The sequence below is a fragment of the Phyllostomus hastatus genome, unplaced genomic scaffold, assembly GCF_019186645.2.
Source record: "Phyllostomus hastatus isolate PE091 unplaced genomic scaffold, TTU_PhHast_1.1 phas_scaffold_345, whole genome shotgun sequence".
Lineage (NCBI taxonomy): Eukaryota > Metazoa > Chordata > Mammalia > Chiroptera > Phyllostomidae > Phyllostomus > Phyllostomus hastatus.
Genome location: NW_025334024.1, coordinates 29,303,446 through 29,324,723, shown reverse-complemented (window position 1 = coordinate 29,324,723; position 21,278 = coordinate 29,303,446). Strand labels below are relative to the sequence as shown.

The following is a 21,278-nucleotide window of genomic DNA, read 5'->3' as shown; positions in this document are numbered from 1 at the left end:
TGCCCCCAAACACCCCCCTTAACATTCTCCCCTGCAACCTTTCATGGGCCAGAAGAAAGGAGGACCCTTGCCCTGCCCTCAGGGCGGGCACTGGCGGGATGGGGTGCAGAGCACGCCCTGACCGAGCTCTGAGAGCCGGGCGCCCACTCCGCCCCTGGGCGCCGGCAGGGAGTGCTTCCCACCGGAGAGCTGGGCCCCCTCGTCCTCCTGGGGGAGCCTGGCTCTGAGGCCCGGCCCGGGCCGCCTCACAAACCCCTGGCTGCCGGGCCCAGCAGGCTGCCGGCTCTGCCTCTCCCGCGGGTCCCCTGTGGGTCCCCTCCTCCCTTTCACCACTGTCCCTGCACCAGTCAAAGCTCTCGGCTCTTGCTGGCTGGGAAACTGTGGCAGCCCCTCCCCCAGTCCAGGACGGCCACTGCCCTCCAGTCCCAGCTCCTCCTCCTCTCTGCACTGAACTCCTCGGTGATGCCCCTGCCCAGGGGACAAGTACCAGGTCGGTGCTGTGACCCGTGTGGCCCCCAATGACCGCAATACCTCCTCTCCACCCTGCGACCGGGGTCCAGGCGACACCAGCCCCACGGGGCCCCACCCCGGCCTCTCAGTCTGCTTCTCCCCCGCGATGCTCTGCCATGCCCTGGCCCTGGCCCTGCTCCCAGTTCACGCCCCCCTCCTCCTTCAGACCGGGCCTGGGGACCCACCCCGAGCCCCACTGCGGGACCCCGTCAGCACTTGCTGCATCGGGCCGTTCACGTGAGGCCATCGTTGTTGCTTGACTTCCCCTTGCGCGGCCAGCCCAAAGCCTCACGCATGTCTGAGATGTGGCCTGTCCCTCCCCTCGCCGCCGTCCCCCGCTCCCACCGGCGTGCCCGGCACGCGGTGGATTCTCAGGGAACAGCTGTGGAAATGGATGGTGCCCGTCAAGGTGAACTTCCTGGACGCAGGCCTGGAGACTAGACTGCACCCGTGGGGTCCGGAGGGGCCCCCCGGGCCCATAGGGAGAAGTGGGCGTAGGCAGAGCTGTATGGGCGGGACCTGGGAGCAGGGTGGGGTGCAGGCCACACGCCAGCCAGCTGACCCCCCAGGGAGCTCTGGAGTGCTCTTGTCCCACCCGAGGCAGGGAGCCAGCCTCTCCACCAGCCCGGGGATGGGAACTCCCGGGCCCTCCCGGAGCCGTCCCAGGAGCCCAGGAGTGGCGCCCGCTGACCGCCGGAGGCAGGAGGGTGCACAGAGCCACAGCAGGGTCCCGGAGGGTCCGGATGGGCTCCGGCAGCGCCCACCACTCCGATGCGTGGACCGGCCCTGGGCGTGTCCAGACGGTGCCGAAGGAACAGCGAAGCCGGCGGCCTCAGGTCTGCAGATGCTGCCACCGCGCCCCTCCCTCAGCCTGAGGGCCTTCCCGCTGCCCCCCCCCCCGGCCCGAGGGCCGCCAGCAGCCCCCACCCTCATTAAAGGCAAAGAGCTCTTTGCGTTCGCTTCAACATTATTGTTGCTCTTCATTGTTCATCTCAAGGCCCTTTCCGCAGAGCGCCGAGAGCCGGATCATAACTTGATGATGAAATATTGATTATTGGGTGCAGCGGGCCGCGCCGTGCAGCGAGAACCCCCGCCCTGTGATATCTCCTATCTTCGGTCAATAGGAAGATGGATGTTGCCCTCGGGCCCCTCGTGATAGAATGCGCGTGTCGATACGAAAGGACGTTAATGCTGGTGCCAGTCGATGCACGCTCATTGGTCTGAGCAGCGTCCCTGCCACACGCCGGCCGGCTGCGGGGGTGCCTCCAACGCCCGGCCGGTCGGGCCGGTCGGCGTTTCTTTGTTCGCATCACGTGGGCGGGGAATGTCATGGGTGGGGTGCGGGCTGGCAGGGGGCTGTCCACTCGGGCTCCGGAAGCGAGGAGGGAATGGCAATAAAAAACAGACACAACCTGCAAACGAATCTGGAAGACGCTTCATTTCTGCCCTTAGCCTCGTGCTGTCCTCTCTCTGTGTCTGGAAGAGTAAAACGGAAACAGCACGGGAAGCAAGAAGGGGCTCCGTCTCGGTCAGGTTCGCGGCATCGGCAGAGACCAGGCCCCCCCCTACCCCACCAGACCCGAGGCACCCGCTGGGCCTGTCCGCCCGGCCTTCTCTGCCCCCGGAGCCCCCTCCGCCCAGCGCCTCTCACAAAGCTCCTGTCCCAGCTGCTTCCCCACCCGAGAGTCAGGTCCGGGGGCCGTGTTTCCCAGGCCCAGGTGTCGCATTGCTTTCTGCGTCACTCATTCACCCAAAAACTGAGCAACGGGGCTGTGTGACGGGGCTCTGCCGGGCTCACACCCGTGACCCCGACACTCCGGCAGGCCACAGGGCAGCAGAGGCCAAGCCCTGGGGAGCGCCCAGTGGGAGGCCGTGGTGGCTGCTCTGCCCCCGACACTCGCCGCCCGTCCCCTCGCTGTGGGGGGCGGTGCTCCCTGCGCGCCCCACACTCGTGGGGGCACGAGGACCCCGCGGCCAGCACGACGGACAGGCCCCGCCCCCGTGGAGCTCGCGTCCTGGCAGGGGACGAAGATGATCAAGCGAAAGTAATGACAGCACAGAAGGACGATCTCTGAAGCGGACCCGCGCAGCGAGGAAACCGCATCGGCAGACACGCTCCGGCGCGGAGGCCCTGGGGCGCGCGGCTCGCTGCCAGTGCCCACTCCCCGATAAACCGGGGCGCGGGGAGCTGGGCGGAGGGTCAGGGGGCTGAGCTGAGCCCCGGACTGCAGGAAGGAGCCGGTGGGCAGGGGGGCAGGGGAGCAAGCCCCCAGCAGGGCAGCGGTGGGTGCCGGGGGCCTGAGCGGGAGCCCGCTCCGCACACCTGAGCGCCGGAATCGGAATCCAGGCTCGGCTGCCGGAGCCCCTGCGGTGATGGGGAAGGCGGGGGCGGGGTTTGCTCAAAGTGCGGGAAACCCGATTTCCCGGTGAAGCCGATGTGCTCTCGCTCCGATAGACTGACACTCTCACCTTGGTGGGTCCTTTGGGTGGAGACAAGAAACGTTCCCGGCAATGCAGAGAGAAGAGGAGGGGTCTACAGTTTCTTAAGATACGCCCAGGGGCACCTCGTTCTTTTTAGAACGAGAAGAAAGCCTACAGATAAGCAGAGCCCGAGACCACCCCGGAGGAGGGGACGACGCAGGAGCAGCTCACCAGGCACAGGAGGACCGGCCGGGTGAGGAGGGCCCCGCAGGGTGCGGGACACTGACCCCTACAGGAGGGAACGGTGTACTGCTCCCGAGGCAGCACGGGGTGGAGAGTGGGGTGCTGGGGGCAGGTTTAAATGGGTCCCATCAGCTGTGTCCTCCTGGGGGAACCTGGTCTCTGCTCACTCAGCGCCTGGGCCGTGGCAGCCCAGAGGCCGCGGGCAGGGTGAGGCCCAGGCTCGCAGCAGACCGCAGGTCCAGACCTTGGGGGCTGCCACGGCCTCTGTGGTTTGGGGCCGCTGGGAAAACATGAAGGAAGTTCGTTTCTCTGCAGCAGCCCCAGTGAGGAGCTGGGAGAAGTAACCGAAAAGGTCAAACAAGCCCTGCGCCTGCTCGGCTGGGAAACCAGCGGGAGACTGAGCCCCGAGGCTGCCCGGGAGTGCAGAGCCCAGGGCGGCGAGGGCATGGCAGCCCCCCCGCCCCAGCTCCCGGGCGGGTGTCCGGCTGAGCCTTCTGAACAGAGTGGGCCAGCAGGAGCTGTGCCCCCAGCGTCCCAGGGCGAGGCCCCGCGGAGAGGCCAGAGAGGGCCGCAGCCAAGAGAGAGGGCTCTGGACTCCCGGCCACCAGTTCAGGCGCAGACTGGCTGCCGGGCCGTCCTGAGGGTGGCGCCCTCGAGGCCGGGACCAGCGAGATCACAACAGCAGGAAGGGCCTCCTCCCCAGGCCCTGTCTGTCTCCAGCCCCAGATAGCTCCACGCTCGGAGAACAGGCGGACGCTCATGGAACCCTCACTCGGGTGGGAAGTGCAGCCTCTTTTTTAAAAAAGATTTTATTTATTTTTAGAGAGGGAAGGGAGAAAGAGAAAGAGAAAGAGAGAGAGAAACATCAATGTGAGGTTGCTGGGGGCCGTGGCCTGCAACCCAGGCATGTGCCCTGACTGGGAATCGAACCTGTGACGCTTTGGTTTGCACGCAGCCCGCTCTCAGTCCACTGAGCGACACCAGCCAGGGCGGAAGCGCAGCATCTTGCACCTCCGGGGATTCCCGCCCGCGGCCCAGGCCAGGGGCAGACCCTGGAGGTCAAGCGTCCGGGACTGCTTCCAGCACGAACCGGGGTCCCCACTCCTGAAAGGAAGCCATCGGCCACTGTGGTCTGGACACGGTGCCACTGAAACTGCCCGCCTAACCCGTTTCGGGCCCCTTCTGACCTCAGTCCTGGTCCCCGTGTCGTGTGCGGCGGGATGGAACGGGCGAGCTCCTGGAGAGGGGGCAGCCGGCCGTGTCCCTGGACAGGCGCGTGTTCCATTCATAAGGCAGCTTTCCAGTTCACGCACACACGTGTGCGCACACACGTGCACACGCACTGCCTCTCACTATTCCCTGTCCAGCTGTGGGTGGGCTCGACCCCAGCAGACGCTCTGGGGCTCCAGCCCCCGAGGCAGACGTGTCCCCTCACAGCCCTGTGTCTCCTCGCCCTCCTCCTCCTGTGCCCTCCCCCCCAGGCCCCCCCCACCCCCAGGTCCATCAGAACCAGCCCTGAGCTGGGGGCGTCCTGGTGCCCCAGGACAGCAGGGCTCCCGCTCTGAGGCCCACAGGAGCAGCCCTGGGGCCTGCGAGCCCTCGGCGAAAACTCAGGAAACCCGAGGGAATCCACACACGTCGGCCCGTAGCCAGGCCCCACGGCCTAGCCAGAGCATCAGCCGCCTCGTCAAACCGGGAGCCGAATGCTGTTTTCATCCCACGGTCACTCCTGAGCGCCTCTCACTAATAATGAAGCCGGGGAAGTTAATTTGGTGTTCCTCAATCAGTGCCGTGCGTTTAGTTCACCGGATCTTCACAAGGACGGGGACACTAAGAGGCATCCTTGTTGGACACCAAGGGGTGGCCGCCCCCTCCCCACCACTTACAAGGGAAGAACCCAGGGGGACCCAGAAATGTCCTTGTCCTCACGCCCCCGATTCCCCTGAAACGCAGACTATTCCGCAGCCCGTGCCGCCTGCAGCGGCCAGAACCATGAGGGGGAGTCTCTCTCAAGTCTGTTTGCTTTTTTCTCTGAATTCACTCACATCTCAGCACACAGTAGGTCTGGCCCTGGGAGTCGGTATTATGCGTTAGTGTGGAGTTCTCATTGGTTCACCTGTCCTCTGGGGAGGAGGACAGGAAGGACGAGGGTCAGTCTTTTTTTAAGTGGGGGAGAAGGGTGTGAAAATGATCCCAGCAGTTTCTCCGTATTATTTAACCCTCACAGCCATCTCACGAGGGAAATGCGTTCTCCCCATTTTACAGATAAGAACACTAATGCCTGGAGAGGTTCAAGGACTTTCCGAGGGAACGTCGCGTCTAGAAGTAAAACGCAGCCTTGTCTGACGGTAACGGCCCGGCCCATCCCAGGGCCGCACTGGATTCAGCACCACGGACAGAGGCGGCCCTGGCGGCTCCGCGGGGAAGTGGGTGGGGAGGAGGGGGCCGGTACTGAGGCCCAGGGAGAGCTCCCGCTGCTGCGGACATGCCTGAGCCCCCAGGAGGGGCCGGGGCCTGTCACGGCCTCTCACACCGGAACCTCCTTCTCTCCTGCCGCCGTCCACTTCAGCCGGGACCAGCACTGCCGTCTGTAAAGTGCCGTTTTACAGACTCGGGCTGCCACCCGGAGTTTCTGTGAGGCACGGACGAATCTGTGGATGGCAAAGTCACCTGAAATTCATAAACACTCCCCGCTAAGGAAGCAACCGACGGCCCCCAGCCCCAGCGGCTTTGCACGGCAGACGTTGGTGTCTGGGTTGTGCGAGGCCCAGACAGGGGTTGCCGCCTGTCGTGAAGCTCGAGTCCGAGAGCGGTCCCGGGTCCGAGGGCCTTTCCTCCTTGTGCTCCTTGTGGCCCTGCCGCCTTCCCACCCACTCCCTGGGTCCCTGGGCGAGTCTGCGTCCTGCTGGGAGGGTGTGTGAGCGGGTCTGGAAGTGGCGTGTCTCACTGCCGCTCACAGCGGGCCAGGCAGAACCCAGGGAAGCGGCAGGGGTGATGGGGGTGGTGGGGGGACTGTGTGAGATCGTGTCGGGGTGCACCATGTTCGGCATCAGAAACGCCCACCCATAGGAAGGCGCTGTGTCTCAGAGGGGCCCTTGGAGCTGCACCGTCCGCTCTGGCTGCTCCCGAAATGTCCCCTCTCCCTTCCCACCTCGTCCTCTTGCCTCAGCCATCTCCACCTACTCGCAACAGCCCTCCCTGTCCTCCAGATGGTGCTCCCGACACCTCCAGACACTGCCAACCCCCTGCCCTGCCCTCGAGGGGCAGCTGGGGTGGTGGACATGTGACCGTGGCCCCAAGGCTGGCTCCTCCCACCGCCGCCAGCCCCTGTCCCAGGACCGCCGCTCCCCAGCCCCACCTTCGGCCGGCGGCCACCTGGCCATGCCCGCCCAGGCCCCACTGGGTGCTGACATTCGGGCGGTCCTTAAGGTCACCCTCTGTGACGTGTCGCCAGGAGCGAACAGACGCACGCCGTCCCATCAGAGCTGGTTTCCGTCTGCATCTGTCATCGCTGATCGCATTTGAATGGGTTTAGTCTCTATTTTAAATAAAAGATTTATGCCTTAGCTGTCAGAGCCTGCCTTTATTTGAAAATTTAATCTCGTTTCTAGGAGTCTAGATTAACTTATTAGATTTCCGCGTCCCTCATGTGTCTTCCAAGGAGAAGGAGGCATTCTCCTCTGCGCCCTCTGCCGCGCAGAGAAAGCCAGGAGCCGGGTGCCTGCACTGTCCAGTGTCCAGCCAGCCGAGGCAGGACAGAAGCCCCTGCTGGGACAGCAGCTTTGTGGGTGCCCTTGTGTCCAGGCGTGTTTTTCCGGGCCCCCAGGTCCCTCAGCCAGCTGCCGGGCCATGAGTCCTGGGGCCCCGGGTTTCCCACAAGCTCCCTCTGCCTCACTCACCATCTCTCGGGAGTTCGGTGGGGGCTCCAGAAACACCGCCCACTCCCGTGGGGGACAGCCGTGTGCCCCTGGGCCGTGCCGGGGTCCTGAGCTTCCTCCACATCTGTGTCATATGACCCAGCTGTCCCCGGGCGCCCGCCTACTGGGTGGGCCGCCAGCCGGGAGGCCTGGGTTTGAGTCCCGCCTGTGTGTCCGCCGGAAACTCACCCAACGTCTCCGACCCTCCGCCTCCTCACCGGAAAGGCAGTGACCCTGCTGATGCCCGTCTCAGACGGCCGTGCCGCCGAGTGGGAAATCGGGGGGCGCCCTGAGAGCTGCTGTCTGCGAGCCTGTCCCCGCCCCCTCTGGGGTGACCACGTAACTGCTCGCAGGGAGAAGTGGCCTGCCCAGGGTCTCAGCGAAGGGGGCGTCACAGCTGGCAGACACCCAGGGGTCCTGACCCCCGCCCCCGGGGCCACAGGCTCTGCCTTCCGCCCCCACTCCCACCCCCATCTCTCCCTCTCCCCCCCCACTTCCCCCTTTCTCCATCCCCCACTCTGCAGCCGTCTGAATTGTGCCCCTAAAAGTCATATGTTGGGCTCCAACCCCCAGTGTGGCTGCATTTGGGGACATAGTCTTCAGGGGGTGATGGCTGTTGAATGACGTCGTGAAGGTGGGGCCCTGGTCCACTAGACTGGGCCAGAGACCGATCTCTCTCTCCCTCTCTCTCCCTCTCCCCCCCCCGCCCTGCCCCCCACATGTGTGCACCCAGGAAAGGCCACAGGGCACCCAGTGAGACAGCAGCCACCTGCGAGAGGAGACCTTGGGAGGAAACCTACCTGGTCACACCTTGACCTTGGGCTTCCAGCCTCCAGAACTGGAAGGAATACACCTAAGTTGTTCTAGCCACGCAGGTTGTGGCCTTTGGCACGGCAGCGGCAGCCCGTACAGACTAATCTGCTTTCTCTGTCTGCCTCTCCTGGTCCTCCCTCTTGATGGGGCCCTGACTTTCCCTTGGCATTGCCGCCATCTGCTGGTCTGTCTTGGGATAACAGGCAAGGCCCAGGCCTGGGGAAGCTCCACCCCCTCCTCCTCCTCCAGAGGGGGAGGTCAGCCCCTCCTCCGCCAGCACTGCCCCCACCCACACCCCCACCCACTCCCCAGCCAAGGAGGAGCGCCTCTCAGCACCCCTTCATTTGCCCTTCCTCCAACTCCTTAGAATCAGGGCCACAGACGACCCGTTCATCAACCCTCATTCCTGCCAACTCCCTCAGAGCCCAGCACACAGTAGGTGCTCACTAAATGCTCCCAGTGTGACTAAAGGGAGACACCCCCTGTGGGGGGTGTCATGGGCTCTTGTCCTGGGAGGCTCAGATCTCAGGACCTGCAGAGCCCCTGCCCCAGTTCAGGACCCCCCCCACCCCCCCGGCTCCCAGCCTCGCCCCTGTGCCCAGAGCCAGGTACCGGCCCTGCAGGTCGGGGCACCGGCCCCCACCTCACTGGAGTGTCCCCAAACCTGCTCTGCAGGCCAGCCCTGAGCTCGCTCTTGGCGTGTCTCATGGCACAGCGGCTCGGAGGGGAGGAAGTTGCAGGGACTTTCCCGTCTTGACTCAGAGGAAGGGCTAGTTACTGTGAACCCACTGAGGGGACAGGACCCCCAGCCTCAGCTATCCCACTGAGAGGCTCCTCCTCTCCCCAGGCCCTTAGCCAGGGTGGCTGGGGGGGGGCAGGAGGCTCACAGGCCCGGCCGCCCAGCCAGGCTCTCCTTCTCCTCCTCCGCCTCCGAGGGACTCGGGGTCACAGGGACGCCACAAACAGGTTCCCTCGAGGTGCTCAGCGCCCACCTGTGCCCTCGCCCCGTGCCCTCGCGGGGTCCAGCACACGCCGCCGCTGCTCTGGTCTTCACGGATACCTACGGCGTCCCCTCTCCATGGAGTTGCCTGAATGGGTTTTGAGTTTTTAGAAACACGGCAGGGACGGAGGCGGACACTGAACAGATGTGTGCCTGCGCCCGGTTCACGGTGGCGGCGTTCCTTGGAGAAGCCACCCCTGTGTCCCCTGACGGGCCAGCAGGTGAACGGGGTGTGGTCCATCCCGATGGCCAGCTCCTGGTCAGCCCTGCAGGGGAAGGGGGTTCTGCACGTGAACCTGGAGGACACTATGCGGAGTGAAATAGGTCAGACCCAAAACGACAGGCACTTTACGATCTCCGTTCTGTGAGGTCCCCAAAGCTGTCAAATTCAAGGGCAGGAAGTAGAATGGTGGCCGCCAGGGGCTGGGGGCGGGGGCCTGGTCCCTTCCTATTTCTGGGGACAGGGCAAAGGTCCCGGAGGTGGACAGGAGAGGTGACGGCCGCCCAGCAGGGTGAATGCACGCAATGCCGCCGAACCGAACACTCAAGGTGGTTAGGTTGGTAAAGTGTGTGGTTATGGATGTATTATTGTTTTAAAATGCTGCATTAAATGTTACCGTAATTGCTGAGTGTCCTGGTGCCCTCTTAAACCTTACGCCTGAGTGGCTTGCCGCTTGCTTCACTCTCTGCCAGCCCTGAATTCCTCCCATGGCCCCCGTCTTAAAGGGGGTGGAGCGGGGCCTGAGGGTTGTTAGAGGTTAAAGGGCTGCTCCAGGCCACCCAGAACATTACAGGTGCACTAGGGGCTCAGAAGTGTGCCCCCCCCCCCGCCCGGGCTCTCAGCTGAGGACTCAGCGCGGCCCCAAGATGCTTCCAGGCAGCAGTCTGCACGGCCCCCTGGAGCTGCACAGCCCTCCCTGACGCAAGGTTCTCAAAGGCCCCCTCTTCCCCGGGGGGAGGTGGGGGGAGGGGCGGGGGGCTGCCTGGTGAATTGGAGCCGAAGTCACCCTTCACCTTCGCCCCCCCCAGGCGAGGAAGGGCCCTGGGCTGTGCACGCGGGCGGTGCTGGCTGGCGTCTCCCACTCCCTCGCTGTGTTGGGAACCCGCCCTGCGAACTGCCCGGGCAGCTGCGCCGGGCCACCCAGCCTCCGGCTGGCCCTGGCCGCCGGCAGGCAGACGTCCGGAGCTCCCGAACCGACTCCAGCGAAAAGTCCCCGCGCATTGCCACGGCCACCATGCTGTGACTCGTTAATCACAGAGTGCGCGGAGCTTTTAATTAACTGCCAGCCCTGCTCGGGCGGCTGTTCCACAGCCACGCCCGACCGTGGCTCCCACAGGGGGCTGACAGAGCCCTCGGATCGCGCATGAGGCTCGGGCTGGGGCATCTGAGGCTGCGGGAGTGGAGCCACGGCCGCTGCAGCCCCAAGGGACTGCCCGCCCGGGAAGGAGAGGAGGCAGCCGGCCGTCTGGGCGCCATCAGGCCGGCGAGGGTGAGAAGGGGACCGCAGAGGGTCTGTGACAGTGCGTGGCCACGGCGTTATTTGTGCACCAGAACCGTCTCAGCTCACGCTAGGGTGAGGAGCAAGGAGACCTCTGGGTGACCCGTGCACCGAGGGCCTGAGACTGCAGGTGTGGCTGAGCCCAGGGGTGCAGCGGCATCGCCCACACAGATGGGGAGGAGCCGGCGCAGGGGACAAACGGTTTACGACGAGGAGCGAGTCCACGGGACACAGACGGGACAGCGAGGGGGCCATGCCTCCCACGGGGTCCCCAGGCTCCTGTCCGGCTCAGCGATGCCCTCCCACCCCCAGGCGCCCCGGGCCTGACTCCCACACAGCCCGAGCACTTTTCTCGCAAACCGTCTGGCCCGTGTCTGTGCCATCCAGCGGGACAGGGTCCGCAGCCTCGGCTCTACCCGCGCTTGGGGGCTGGGCGGTTCCTGGTGGGGTGGGTGCGGGGGCTGTCCTGGGCACCGTGGGGGTGTTGGCAGCCCCCTGGGCCCACCCACTAGAGGCCAGGGGCACCCTGTGCCCCATCTGTCACCACCAAACACGTCTCCCGTCGTGGCTGCTGGGCAGAAGCCTCCACAATGAGTCCCTGCGGCAGACACCGAGGCTCAGAGGGCCAGGCGCGGTCTCAGCACGGCCAGCCCCAGACCCCGCCACCCCCGACTCGATCCAGCTGCCCGGCACCCAGGGCCCCGCTGTGCCCCAGCTGGGCCGGGCCGGGCCACCCCGCCCGGCTGCCTAGGAGAGGCGGGGAGCGTGCAGGAGGGAGCCCGAGCTGTCCTGCAGGCCAGCAGGACGAGCCCCCCAAGGGCCCAAGCCAAACGCCAATGCTCCCCTCTGCTCATTCTTGCCTCCCGGCGGCAGCCACCACAGCCTCCCCGGGCCATCGCCTTGCGCGGCCAGCGTGTCCCCACACCACTCCCACCCTGAGTCCCCGGAGCCCCAAGTGTCTGTGGTCTGTGCTCACGGCTCCCGTTCACTGAGCACCCGCCGTGTGCCTGCTGCGGCGCTGAGAACTTCATCCGGACGCCTCGCTGGATGCTCGCAGTCTCGTGGGGGCAGAAACAACTGCCGGCTCTATCTTATGGAAGAGGAAACTCAGCACAGAGAGGGCAAGCAGACCGCCCGGGGACACACAGCTGGCGTGTGAGGGACTCCCACGTACCCCAAGTTTGCACCACTTTGCAGAGCCCTCTGGGGGTGTCTCATGAGCTCCCCCCAACACGCCCGCCTGCGGTGCCAGGCTGATGTGGGTGCCGTTCACAGACGAGGGCACTGAGGTTTGGGGAGAGCCAGCCTCCCCGTGGGGGTCACGTGACCCAGAGGCCACGGAGAAAGGAGCAGTCCGAGACAGCACCCCGACCCCCTGCCCTAGGCTCCGCCCCTGGTCCGGGGATCGCCCACTCACAGGTCTTGGGGACAAGCAGGTGGCGCGGATGGGTGTGAGGGCCTGGGCTGGGGCTGGGGCTGGGGCTGGGGCTGGGGCTGGGGGCTGGGGGCTGGGGGGTGGGGGAGGGGGGGCCGTGGCGGCAGACCACACGCACGCCCCACCTCGGGGGCTGAGCCCGTTCAGACCAGGCCGTTTCTGCGTTATCACAGCAACCTGAGCTCTGAGCTCCTTTCTAAACGAAGTGTCCTCATTTCTCAGACACTCCTCAGGCTGCATAAAACTCGTCTGGGGGCCGCACGTCACTCGCAGCCCCTAACGGAGTCCTTCTCCCTGCCAGGTTGAAACGCAAGACCGAGGGGCAGAACGGGCCCAAGGTCGCGGGGCCACAGCCAAGGATGCGGAGCCAGGGGGAGGGGGGTGCCGCCGCATCCAGGGCCCCCCGCCGGCCGCTCCTGGGGGTTTGCAGCCCCTGACGGCCCTCCAGCCCCAAGCCCCGGGCCCCGCCCGGGAAGGCAGCCAGAGGCCTCCCCGGGGCCCCGCGGAGCGAAGGAAGGACAGCACAGGACCAAGGAGTCCGGGGGCGCTGCTGTGCATGTGAGCCGCAGCCATGCACGGCACGTGCTTCCCGAGGCCTAATTGAGACGTCCGCACGGGGCGTCCTGGAAAACTAGGGCAGGCGTGGCGCTGGGAGCCGGCAGCACCCGCCCGGACGCCCCGCCGAGACCGGGGACCGTGGCTGTCGGGCGGCGCGCGGGCCGGCCGCAGGGAAGCGAGCGGTTCTCGCTAATAAGATCACATATATTTTAAGTGGCCCTTGAGAATCACGGTGGTACTGAGTATTAGAACGCCAGAAAGGAGGACAGAGCAGGAGAGACAGGTAGCCCGTCTCCACGGGGAGCACGCGGCAGCGCGTGGAAAGTCCCCTGTGGATTTCGCCTGAGGCGTCCAGCCGGGATGGTTGGCGGCACCGGCACCGGGAAACCGCTGTCGATACTCAAGGCTCTCGCCCTCTGGGGGGCGGCTGCGGCCTCAGCCCCCGTCCTCAGGGTCTCCCCTCTCTCCAGGCCCCACAGGGCTCTTGTGGCTGCGGTTCGGGGGCCCGAGGGCCTGGGGACCCGTCCCGGCTGCACCGGTTCCCAGCTCAGTGGGCCTGGGCAGGTCACCCTCCCCCTCTGTCTGCTTCCACCTCGCCTCTGTCCTTTGGCCCGAGGCCCCTCCTGGCTGCACGAGGGCATCCCAGGGCCTGGGCGGGGCCACTCGGGCTTCGTCCAATCAGCCTTTCCCTTTAGATCCGTCTCCAACTAGTTTCACGTGAACCCCAGGTTTTCTGGCTTCTGTTTAAAGAGCCAGGATCCGGCCACACAGCTGCCCACGTGGCCTTCACCGGCTGAAGCTGAGCGCCCACGCCGGCTCCCTCCAAGCCACGTGCCCCCACTGCCCGCACGCAGCCGGCTCCCTCCTCGGTGGCAGCTGCCCACCCCCCCTTGAACTTGAGACCCCTGATTCCATGCAGCAGATAGGAAACGTCTTCGGGACAGGCCTCATCATTATTGATGGAACCTCGGGGTGCCCCGCTATTTTGCACTGACCTCGGGCAGGTCTCTGGGGTTCTCGGGGCTCTGGTCTTCCCCCCGTCAGTGCAAGGAGTGGGCACTCCCGGGGGTGCAGTCCGCGCCCTGACACTCGGACGCCGCAGTGGCTCTGCGGCCGGACAAGCTGCTGACCGCCTCGGTCCTGCCGCAGTGTCTGCGGGAGGGGGAGCTGTTCACAGCAACACGCTCCACGGCCGGCCCTCCGTGTGAGGCCATGCGGGGCGGGAGGCAGCTGGGCGTCGGCGGAGGTGCCCAGTGATGAGCCGGAGGCCTGTCGCCCGGCGAGCCTCCCCTCACAAATAAAGTAGAATCGAGGCTTTTTTTACACACGCGCAAAGACTAAAGTTCATCGCTAAAATCCTGCAAACGTATTGTGAAATGAATAAAGCCGGATGCAAACATCTATGTGTAAATGATTCCATGTACGCAAAGCTCGAGTGACAACCGCCTGGCCAACCAGAGTCGGGGTGGTGGAGTCCACCTGTGGGGCGGGTGGGGGCTGGCGTCTTCGCGTGTGATTCCCGCACGTTTCTGTGCAGTTTCCCTCGATACAAGTTTCAAAAAGCAGGCTGACCGTGTCACCCCCTCCTCTCCGTTGGAGCCCCTCTGCCCTCCGTCTGCTTGCCTGTCCCTCCCGCTGGGGCCACTCGGGAGCTCCAAGGGCCTGGCTGGTGCCCGCCACCCGCCTCCCACCAGCCACCCTGGCCTTCTGCCGGTCCTCCCATCCCGCCGCGGGGCCCTGGCTCACGCACGCCCTTTGGCCCGGAGCCCTGTCGCGGCCCCCTGACTCTTTCCCTCCAGGAGCGGGTGTGGCCCACCCCCACCCCCACCCCCACCCCCCACCCCCCACCCCCACCCCCACCCCGTGCAGCCTGGTCCTCGGCCGCAGGCCCGTAGAGAGAGCTCCACCACTTCCCTTCAGCCCGGGCAGCTCCGTTGGCCATTGTGCGGTCACAGAGTCACTGCTGGACTGCTGAGAGTGACCTCACAGTCATGCTCTGGGCCCCCCGCCCTGGGGAGCCAGTACCCCAGCCGCTGGCCCAACCCCGCCCTCTCTGCCCCCTTCTGGAGGCCCAGCCCTCCCGAGGAGCCCCCAGGCCAGCCCCTGGCGACGGAGGGGCCGACCGCGGGAGAGCCATGCCACCTTCCGACCCCAGGCCCCCCGCCAGCCCCCCGGCGTCAGAGAAGCCGGAGGACCTGAAGGACGTGCTGCCCACCGAGAGGAAGTCCATGTGGCGGACGGCGGAGGAGAGGCGCATGTCCGACCTCACCCGGGTGGTCGAGTGGCTGGAGCGGAGGCAGGGCAAGAAGGACCAGGCCGCCCAGGTGCGTGCCGCCCACAGGACGGATGCCACCCCCCGCCCCCAGGGAGGCCCTGCGAGCGGCTGTCACCACGGGGGAGGGACCGCACGTGGCTCTGGAAGGAAAAAAGGCAAGAGGGAGGGGGTTTCGTTGCTGTCGCGTTTTAAAAAATTGAATTTAGCCCTGGCTGGCGTAGCTCAGTGGACTGAGCTCGGGCTGCGAACCAAAGCGTCACAGGTTCGATTCCCAGCCAGGGCACATGCCTGGGTTGCAGGCCACGGCCCCCAGCAACCGCACATTGATGTCTCTCTCTCTTTCTCCCTCCCTTCCCTCTCTAAAAATAAATAAATAAAATCTTTTAAAAAATAAAAAATTGGATTTTATTTGAGGGAGAAAAGGAGGGAGACAGAAAGAAACGTCGATTTGTTGTTCCACTAACTGAGGCCCCATCGGTTGATTCTTGCATGTGCCCTGACCGGGGATCGAACCTGCCGCCTTGGTGTATCAGGATGGTGCTCTGGCCGGCTGAGGTGCCCGGCCCGGGCTGAAGGCAGGAGGGCTTGTACGCACGGGGTGAGCCAGCAGAAAGGACTGAAGGGTGTTGAGGGGGGACCCGTCCCCGAGACAGGGCCGCCACTTTCTCTCACTGTCACTAATGCAGTTGGGCTCTGCGACCCCTCCGGAGACGGAGGTGGGGGTGCTGACTTTCCTGGGGAGTGCGTTGCAAAGGCATGGCCCCACGGCCTTGAGAAACGCAGTCCCGGGTTGGAAGAATGGACAGGTCCCAGTTTTCTGAAGGAAATGCCGGGGCGCAGAGCAAGGAAGAAACGGGGAACCTGAGGCCACCGCGGTCAGTGCTTGCGGAGGTCTGAGGGGCGGCAGCTTCGGGGGTCCTTCTCACTGCCCCCAGGCACTCGCGTCCCCGTGACGGCTCCAGGGTCGAGGGGCATCCACTGTCCCCCGCCACTGTCCCCGCTGCTGCTCCCACTCACTGCCTCGGCCTCTCTACACCGCCCCAGGTCGGGCCAGCCTGGCTCATGAGCTCGGGCTGCCCGGGCAGAGCCCCACAGGCAGGGGGCGGGGGGCGGGGGGCGGGGGGCGGGGGGTGGGGGGCGTATCAGCCAGCGAAGGCGTCCCTCCCCACAGTTCTGGAGCCTGGGCAGCCCTGGGCCGGGGCATCAGTGGGTGTGGGGTCTGGGGTCTGGCGAGGGCCTGCCCCTGGCTCATAGATGGCCATGTCTCTGCTGTGTCCTCACGCGGCGGAGGTGGCAGGAAGCTCTGGGGGTGGTACTTTTCTGAGGTCACTGACCCCATCCATGGGTATGCTGTTGAGTCTGCAGCACTGTTCTCCCTCAGGACCCCCCCCAGGGGCCCCCCAGGCTGTAACACGTCCTAGGAAAGCAGTCTCTTCCGTGGAGGGTTCTGCCGGCCCCGGCTGCCCAGCCCCCAGAGCCACACGGGCGGGAACAGTAGCACCGAGGACCGTGTTGCTCGCTTCCAGCGCGTCCTGGGTGCCGGGCCCTGGGCTGGGCATCGCCTTGCCAGCTGCCCCCAGCGAGACTCAGGGTCAGAGCCAGCCCTGCTCCCCGGCTGAAGGGGAAGGGGGGTGCTGTGGGGAGGGGGAGTCGCTTGCTCGAGCTCAGAGTTCATTAAGGGGTGAACCGGGACGCACACTCAGGTGGATCCAGTTTCCATGCTCAGGGGCTTTGTCGGGCCAGCCCCCCCACACCCCCAGCCCTGCACGGCTCTCTCTCCGGCTCCAGGCTCCCCGCCTTCCAGGGAGGCCCCTGCCCTGTTCACGTGCTTCTGGCCATTTCCAGCCGATTCCACCGGAGGGTGTACCCAACGCCCAGGTGCTCCATGCTCACGGACGGCCTGCCCCCACTCCCACCCCCTCCCCCGCCCCGTCTCTGGGGCTGCGGGGGCTCAACTGCTGGGCACTCGGAACTCCGATTACTCTGAAACGTGTTCAGTCCCGTTTCTTCCCACGAAGATGATGTTCAAATAACGTTTGCACAGCTGTACCGTACATGTGGCCTTTATCATAAATAATTTGGGACCCAGGGAGGGACGGAACAAATTTAAATGGAAAAGACAGTTAAATCTTCAAGGATCATTACCCTTCCCGGGAGCATTTGGGTTTTGAGAGAAGCAACAGAGGAAGGAGGTGATGGTTCTGTGACAGGCAGGGGACCCTTCAGCGAGGCCGTCGCAGCAGTGTCCCTTGTCCTGGAGGTCCAGGCCTCCCCCTGTTTCAGCATGGCCGCAGTGCCACCCAGAGGGCGGCGGCCCTGGGACCCATCCGGCACCAGGGAGGACCCCAGAGGTCCCATGTCTTGGCCACCGAGGCCGATGACTCAGCGGCTGTGGCAGGACCACATCGATTCCACCCAGCTCTCCCCAAAATGGGGGCGGGGGGCTGCTCCCGGGACTCCTGGGGAGAGGCCAACCAATGAAGGTGCTGGCTGGGGCCTCAGCTCTCAGCCTAAAATGTGCGCCCCTCTCCCCACGAAGGAAGACAAGAGGCAGAGGCGGCCTCAGGCACGCCCGCCGACCGCGGCCTCCCCCCACCCGGCCGGCTCGTCACGGCGCCCCTGCCCCTTCCAGCGTCACACACGAGACTGGAAGGCGCAGCACGCCCGCACGGCTGTCCCCCAACTTCTCACGATGACCCTGGGGGCGGGCCCTGCTTCCGACCCATCTCCAAGGAGGGGGGCCGAGCCAGAGAGAAGTCACGTGCCCCAGGCTGCCCGGGCGCCAGCTGCAGACAGGATTCCAAGCCGGGCCGCCGGGCCGCCGGGCCGCCGGGCCGCCGGGCCGCCATCTCCCCACCGCCCGCCGCCTGTGGCGCCCCCTACGGGGGGACCCAGTTGATGTGGCTTTGCCATGATGCTCACCCCCACCCACCCCTCGTGGGTGGGCTCGGATCCCCCTCTGTGGGCCACTCCTCACTGGCCCCCCGTGCTCCTCACAGAGCCATCCCCCCTGCCTACCCGGCGGGTGTGGGGGGCCAGGCATGCGCACGAGAAAGCCCACTTGGGGACACGGGTGGTATGCTCAGCCCCTGGTGGCCGCAGGGAGCGCCCGGACATGAGACAGTGGGGCGGGCTGCTGTGGCAGCCCCGGGAAGACAGGATGGGTGGGGGTGGGGGTGGGGGTGGGGGTGGGGGTGGGGGTGGGGGTGGGGGTAAGGGCAGGAGGGGCCCTTGGGGACAGGGAGAGGGCCCTGCAGGGTTTGCAGACAAGGTGACCACCTTGTGGCCCGAGCCTGGGGGGCATGGCAGGGAAGTCCCAGCTAGAAAGGCCACCTGGGGACTGGAAGGCATTTGTGCTGGGCCGGGGCGTGGGGCCCTTGCGTGGAGGGTGACAGGGAGCTGACGTGCAGAGGGACAGCCAGACTGGGGTGGTGGGGCACGGACATCGGGCGTGTCTGGAGGAAGAGGGACGGGAAAGGGGACAGGAGGGCCAGATGGCGCCAAAGCTCTGGGTGGGTGGGAGGGGACACACGTCTTTCCTCTCTGCCCTTCCAGAAACACACCCCGGCGGCGCCAGCCCGCAAAGTCAAGCCGAAGGAAGAAAAGAAACCCAGACCCATCCAGAAGCAGAACAAACAGAGCCGCCAGGTGTCCTTCTCTGAGAAGGTGACGCAGCCCCCGCCCCCGCCCCCGCCCCCGCCCACTCCAGGCTCCTCTCCCCTGCACTGCATCACTACTTTCTAAAACAACAATAATTTAAGGCTCTGACGTCTGGTCCTGCCTCCTCACATTAACATCAGATGGAATTGCCCCCCCCCACCTCCCACTCAGCTCCCGCCCAACAGCCTGCCCCGCCCCGCCCCGTGGAAGACGAGCGCCCCCTCTCCCTGCGCCGCTCAGGGGCGCCGGCGGGAAGAGGGGAGCACCGACCTCAGTGCCCCCGGCTGGGGGGTCCTCGGCCCCACAGGCTTCCCGGGGACACAGGGTCGCGAAAGGCACCAGCGTGCCATCCCCGTGCCCCCCCGCCCCCGGCCTCCACACCTGCCCCACGCCCCAGGACGCACCTCTCCTTTGGCCCCCTTGCCACCGCTCCCTCTGGGGGTGGAGGAGGCCACGCCTGCTCCCGGCACGTGACCTCTGCCCCGCTGCCCCCCAAGGTGCCAGAGCCGAAGCCGAAGCCGACCAGCAGGAAGGACAGGGACGCCGTCACGTACCGCAGGCTGTACGGGCTGGAGGCGAAGGGGAAGCGCCTGAGCATGGTCCCCGGCAGCTACATCAAGGACAGCCCCGGGAAATCCGGTGAGGGAGGAGGGAGGGGGGAGGGGCGAGGGGCGAGGGGCGAGGGGCGAGGGGCGAGGGGCGAGGGGCGAGGGCCCCCAGCCCCCTCCCCCCCCACCCCCGCAGGCTCCGCAGGGGCCCTCCACCCTCAGCGCCTCCCCAGGGACTGAAAGCACGCGCCCTCCCGGAGCGGCGGCATCCGGGGCAGCCCGGCCGACCCTCGGGAGTGTGGGGCTCCGCCCCCTGTCCCGCGGCTCACCGTGTCTCCCGGGAGGAGGTGGCTGCCGTGTTACATATGTTCCTCTGCAGTGGGTCTTTTTTAACTAGTTCTTTTAAAATCCTCGCCTGAGGATATGTTTATTGATTGGAGAGAGAGAGAAACATCAGTATGAGAAAGAAACATGGATCTCTTGCCTCCTGTGCACGACCCGACCAAGGAGCGAACCCGCAGCCTTGTGGTGCACGGGGTAACACTCCAACCAGAGGACCAGCCCACCAGCGCAGCAACATATCTTTTTTTCCCTCTGGCTTCTTTGGAGAATTTTTTGAGCCATTTAAAAAAGATTTTATTTATTTTTAGAGAGAGGGGAAGGGAAAGAAAGAGAGGGAGAGAAACATCAGTGTGCGGTTGCCTCTTGTGCGCCCCCTACTGGGGACTTGGCCCACAACCCAGGCATGTGCCCTGACTGGGAATCGAACCAGTGACCCTTTGGTTCGCAGGCTGGCACTCAACCCACTGAGCCACACCAGCCAGGGCTCAATTTGATTGGAATGCACATTGATGTCATTTGCTTATGGTTTGTTGTGTTTTGAGGCTTGTTGAGATTCTTGGTTTATAGTTGTCATCAAACTGAGAAAATCTCGGCCATTATTTCTTTAAATATTTCTTTCCGCCCTCCACTGCCTCCTCTCTCTCGGGCACTGCAACACACGTGTTTGAAGCTCCACAGCTCACTGGGGTTCTTTTCCAGGCTTTTCTTTTTGTATGTTTTCTGTTGCCATGTCTTCAAGTTCACTCGCCTTTTCTTTCCAGTGCCTGTTCTGATGCTCACTCCACCCCATGCGTCTTTCCCTCCAGACACGGTCATTTTCATTCTAGAACTTCTGTGTGCGGAGTTGGTAATGTCCTGGGTCTCGTCTTATTACCACGCCCAAGCCCTGTTGACTGCATGGAGGCCAGTGGCAGTAGCCACTTTCGTGTCTGGCCTGCCCGTCCTGTGAGGTTCCCCTCCCGCGCACGCTGGCCAGTCTCAGGGAGGCTTCCTCCTGGCTCCCCCGCCCCGGGAGTCCTCGCTGCCTGGGCCCGTCCCAATTGTCTGCCGTCCCCCCATCGGGGAAGCCACGGGCTCCGTCTCAGTGCCCACCCTGCGCCACAGCGGTCGGCTGGGGTTCTCGTGGGACTCCCCTCCTCTGCTTTGCTCTAGGAAAATCGACACTGTTGTGTCACGGAACAGGCCCAGCTTTGTGACGGCTCGAGGCGGGGGATCGGCCCCTGCTCCCCCGTCTCGGAGGAAAGCACAGGTCTCAGCCGGGCCTGTCCGAAACATGACACTGGCGGCTGCTGTGGCCAGTCGTGGCCCCTCTCCAGGTGGCCGCCCCCCCACCGCCGTTCACACCCCTGGAGGCGGCCGAGACTCCTTCCCCCAGACGCCGCCCGGTGTACACCACCCTGACTCCGCCGGTGGAACCTTACAGGCTCACAGGAGGACAGCTGACCTGCAAAGGGAAAGGAACCGGAGCAGCACCGGCCTGGAAGTGAGAGACACGCCGTTTCTGGCAGGAAGACCTGCCGCCCGGTGACCCTAACGCTGTCCTCGGGCGCCCGCATGTCACTGTGACCCTGCACACGTGGGAACATGCAGGGACTCCCTCGGCCAGGCGCCCCTTCAACTCCAGAGCACGCTCCGGGAGAGCTCAGGCACCACGCCGAGGAACTGTGGATGTGAAATGAAAGTCTAGACACACACTTAGAACCACTAATGCAGAACGGTTGGAAACACAAAGGGTGGACACAGAGGGAAGAAATGCAAGCCGGTGAGGTGAAATTCTGGCTAAAAGAAACACCAACTAGAAGAGGGATGTTCTTCCATCCTGAGGAGGAAAAAATAACCCTAAAACCTGCACACACCGAAAAATACAGGAGCTAAATAAACATGTAGAAACACAGGGAGAACCTGACAGAGAGGCGGTTGCAGCGGGGACCTGAACGTGCCTCTTTCAGAACCAGGTGGGAGCCACGGGCAGGAGCAGAAATCCAGAGAACACGCCGGCGGTGCCATCGGCAGACCCCGGCCTCAGGCGGAAACAGAGAACGTGCGTTTCTGCGTGG

The 21,278-nt window shown here is 65.0% G+C and overlaps 1 protein-coding gene across 1 annotated transcript in view; it reads left to right on the top strand.

Moving 5' to 3' along the window:
* Nucleotides 1-21,278, top strand: part of CUNH16orf78 (chromosome unknown C16orf78 homolog) — a 60,632-nt gene that overhangs the window by 34,313 nt on the left and 5,041 nt on the right. Inside the window, exons 3-4 of the mRNA XM_045819147.1 lie at nt 18,227-18,337; nt 18,829-18,970. Of these exons, the coding sequence (XP_045675103.1) occupies nt 18,227-18,337; nt 18,829-18,970 (253 nt within the window). The remainder of the gene's footprint in view (nt 1-18,226; nt 18,338-18,828; nt 18,971-21,278) is intronic.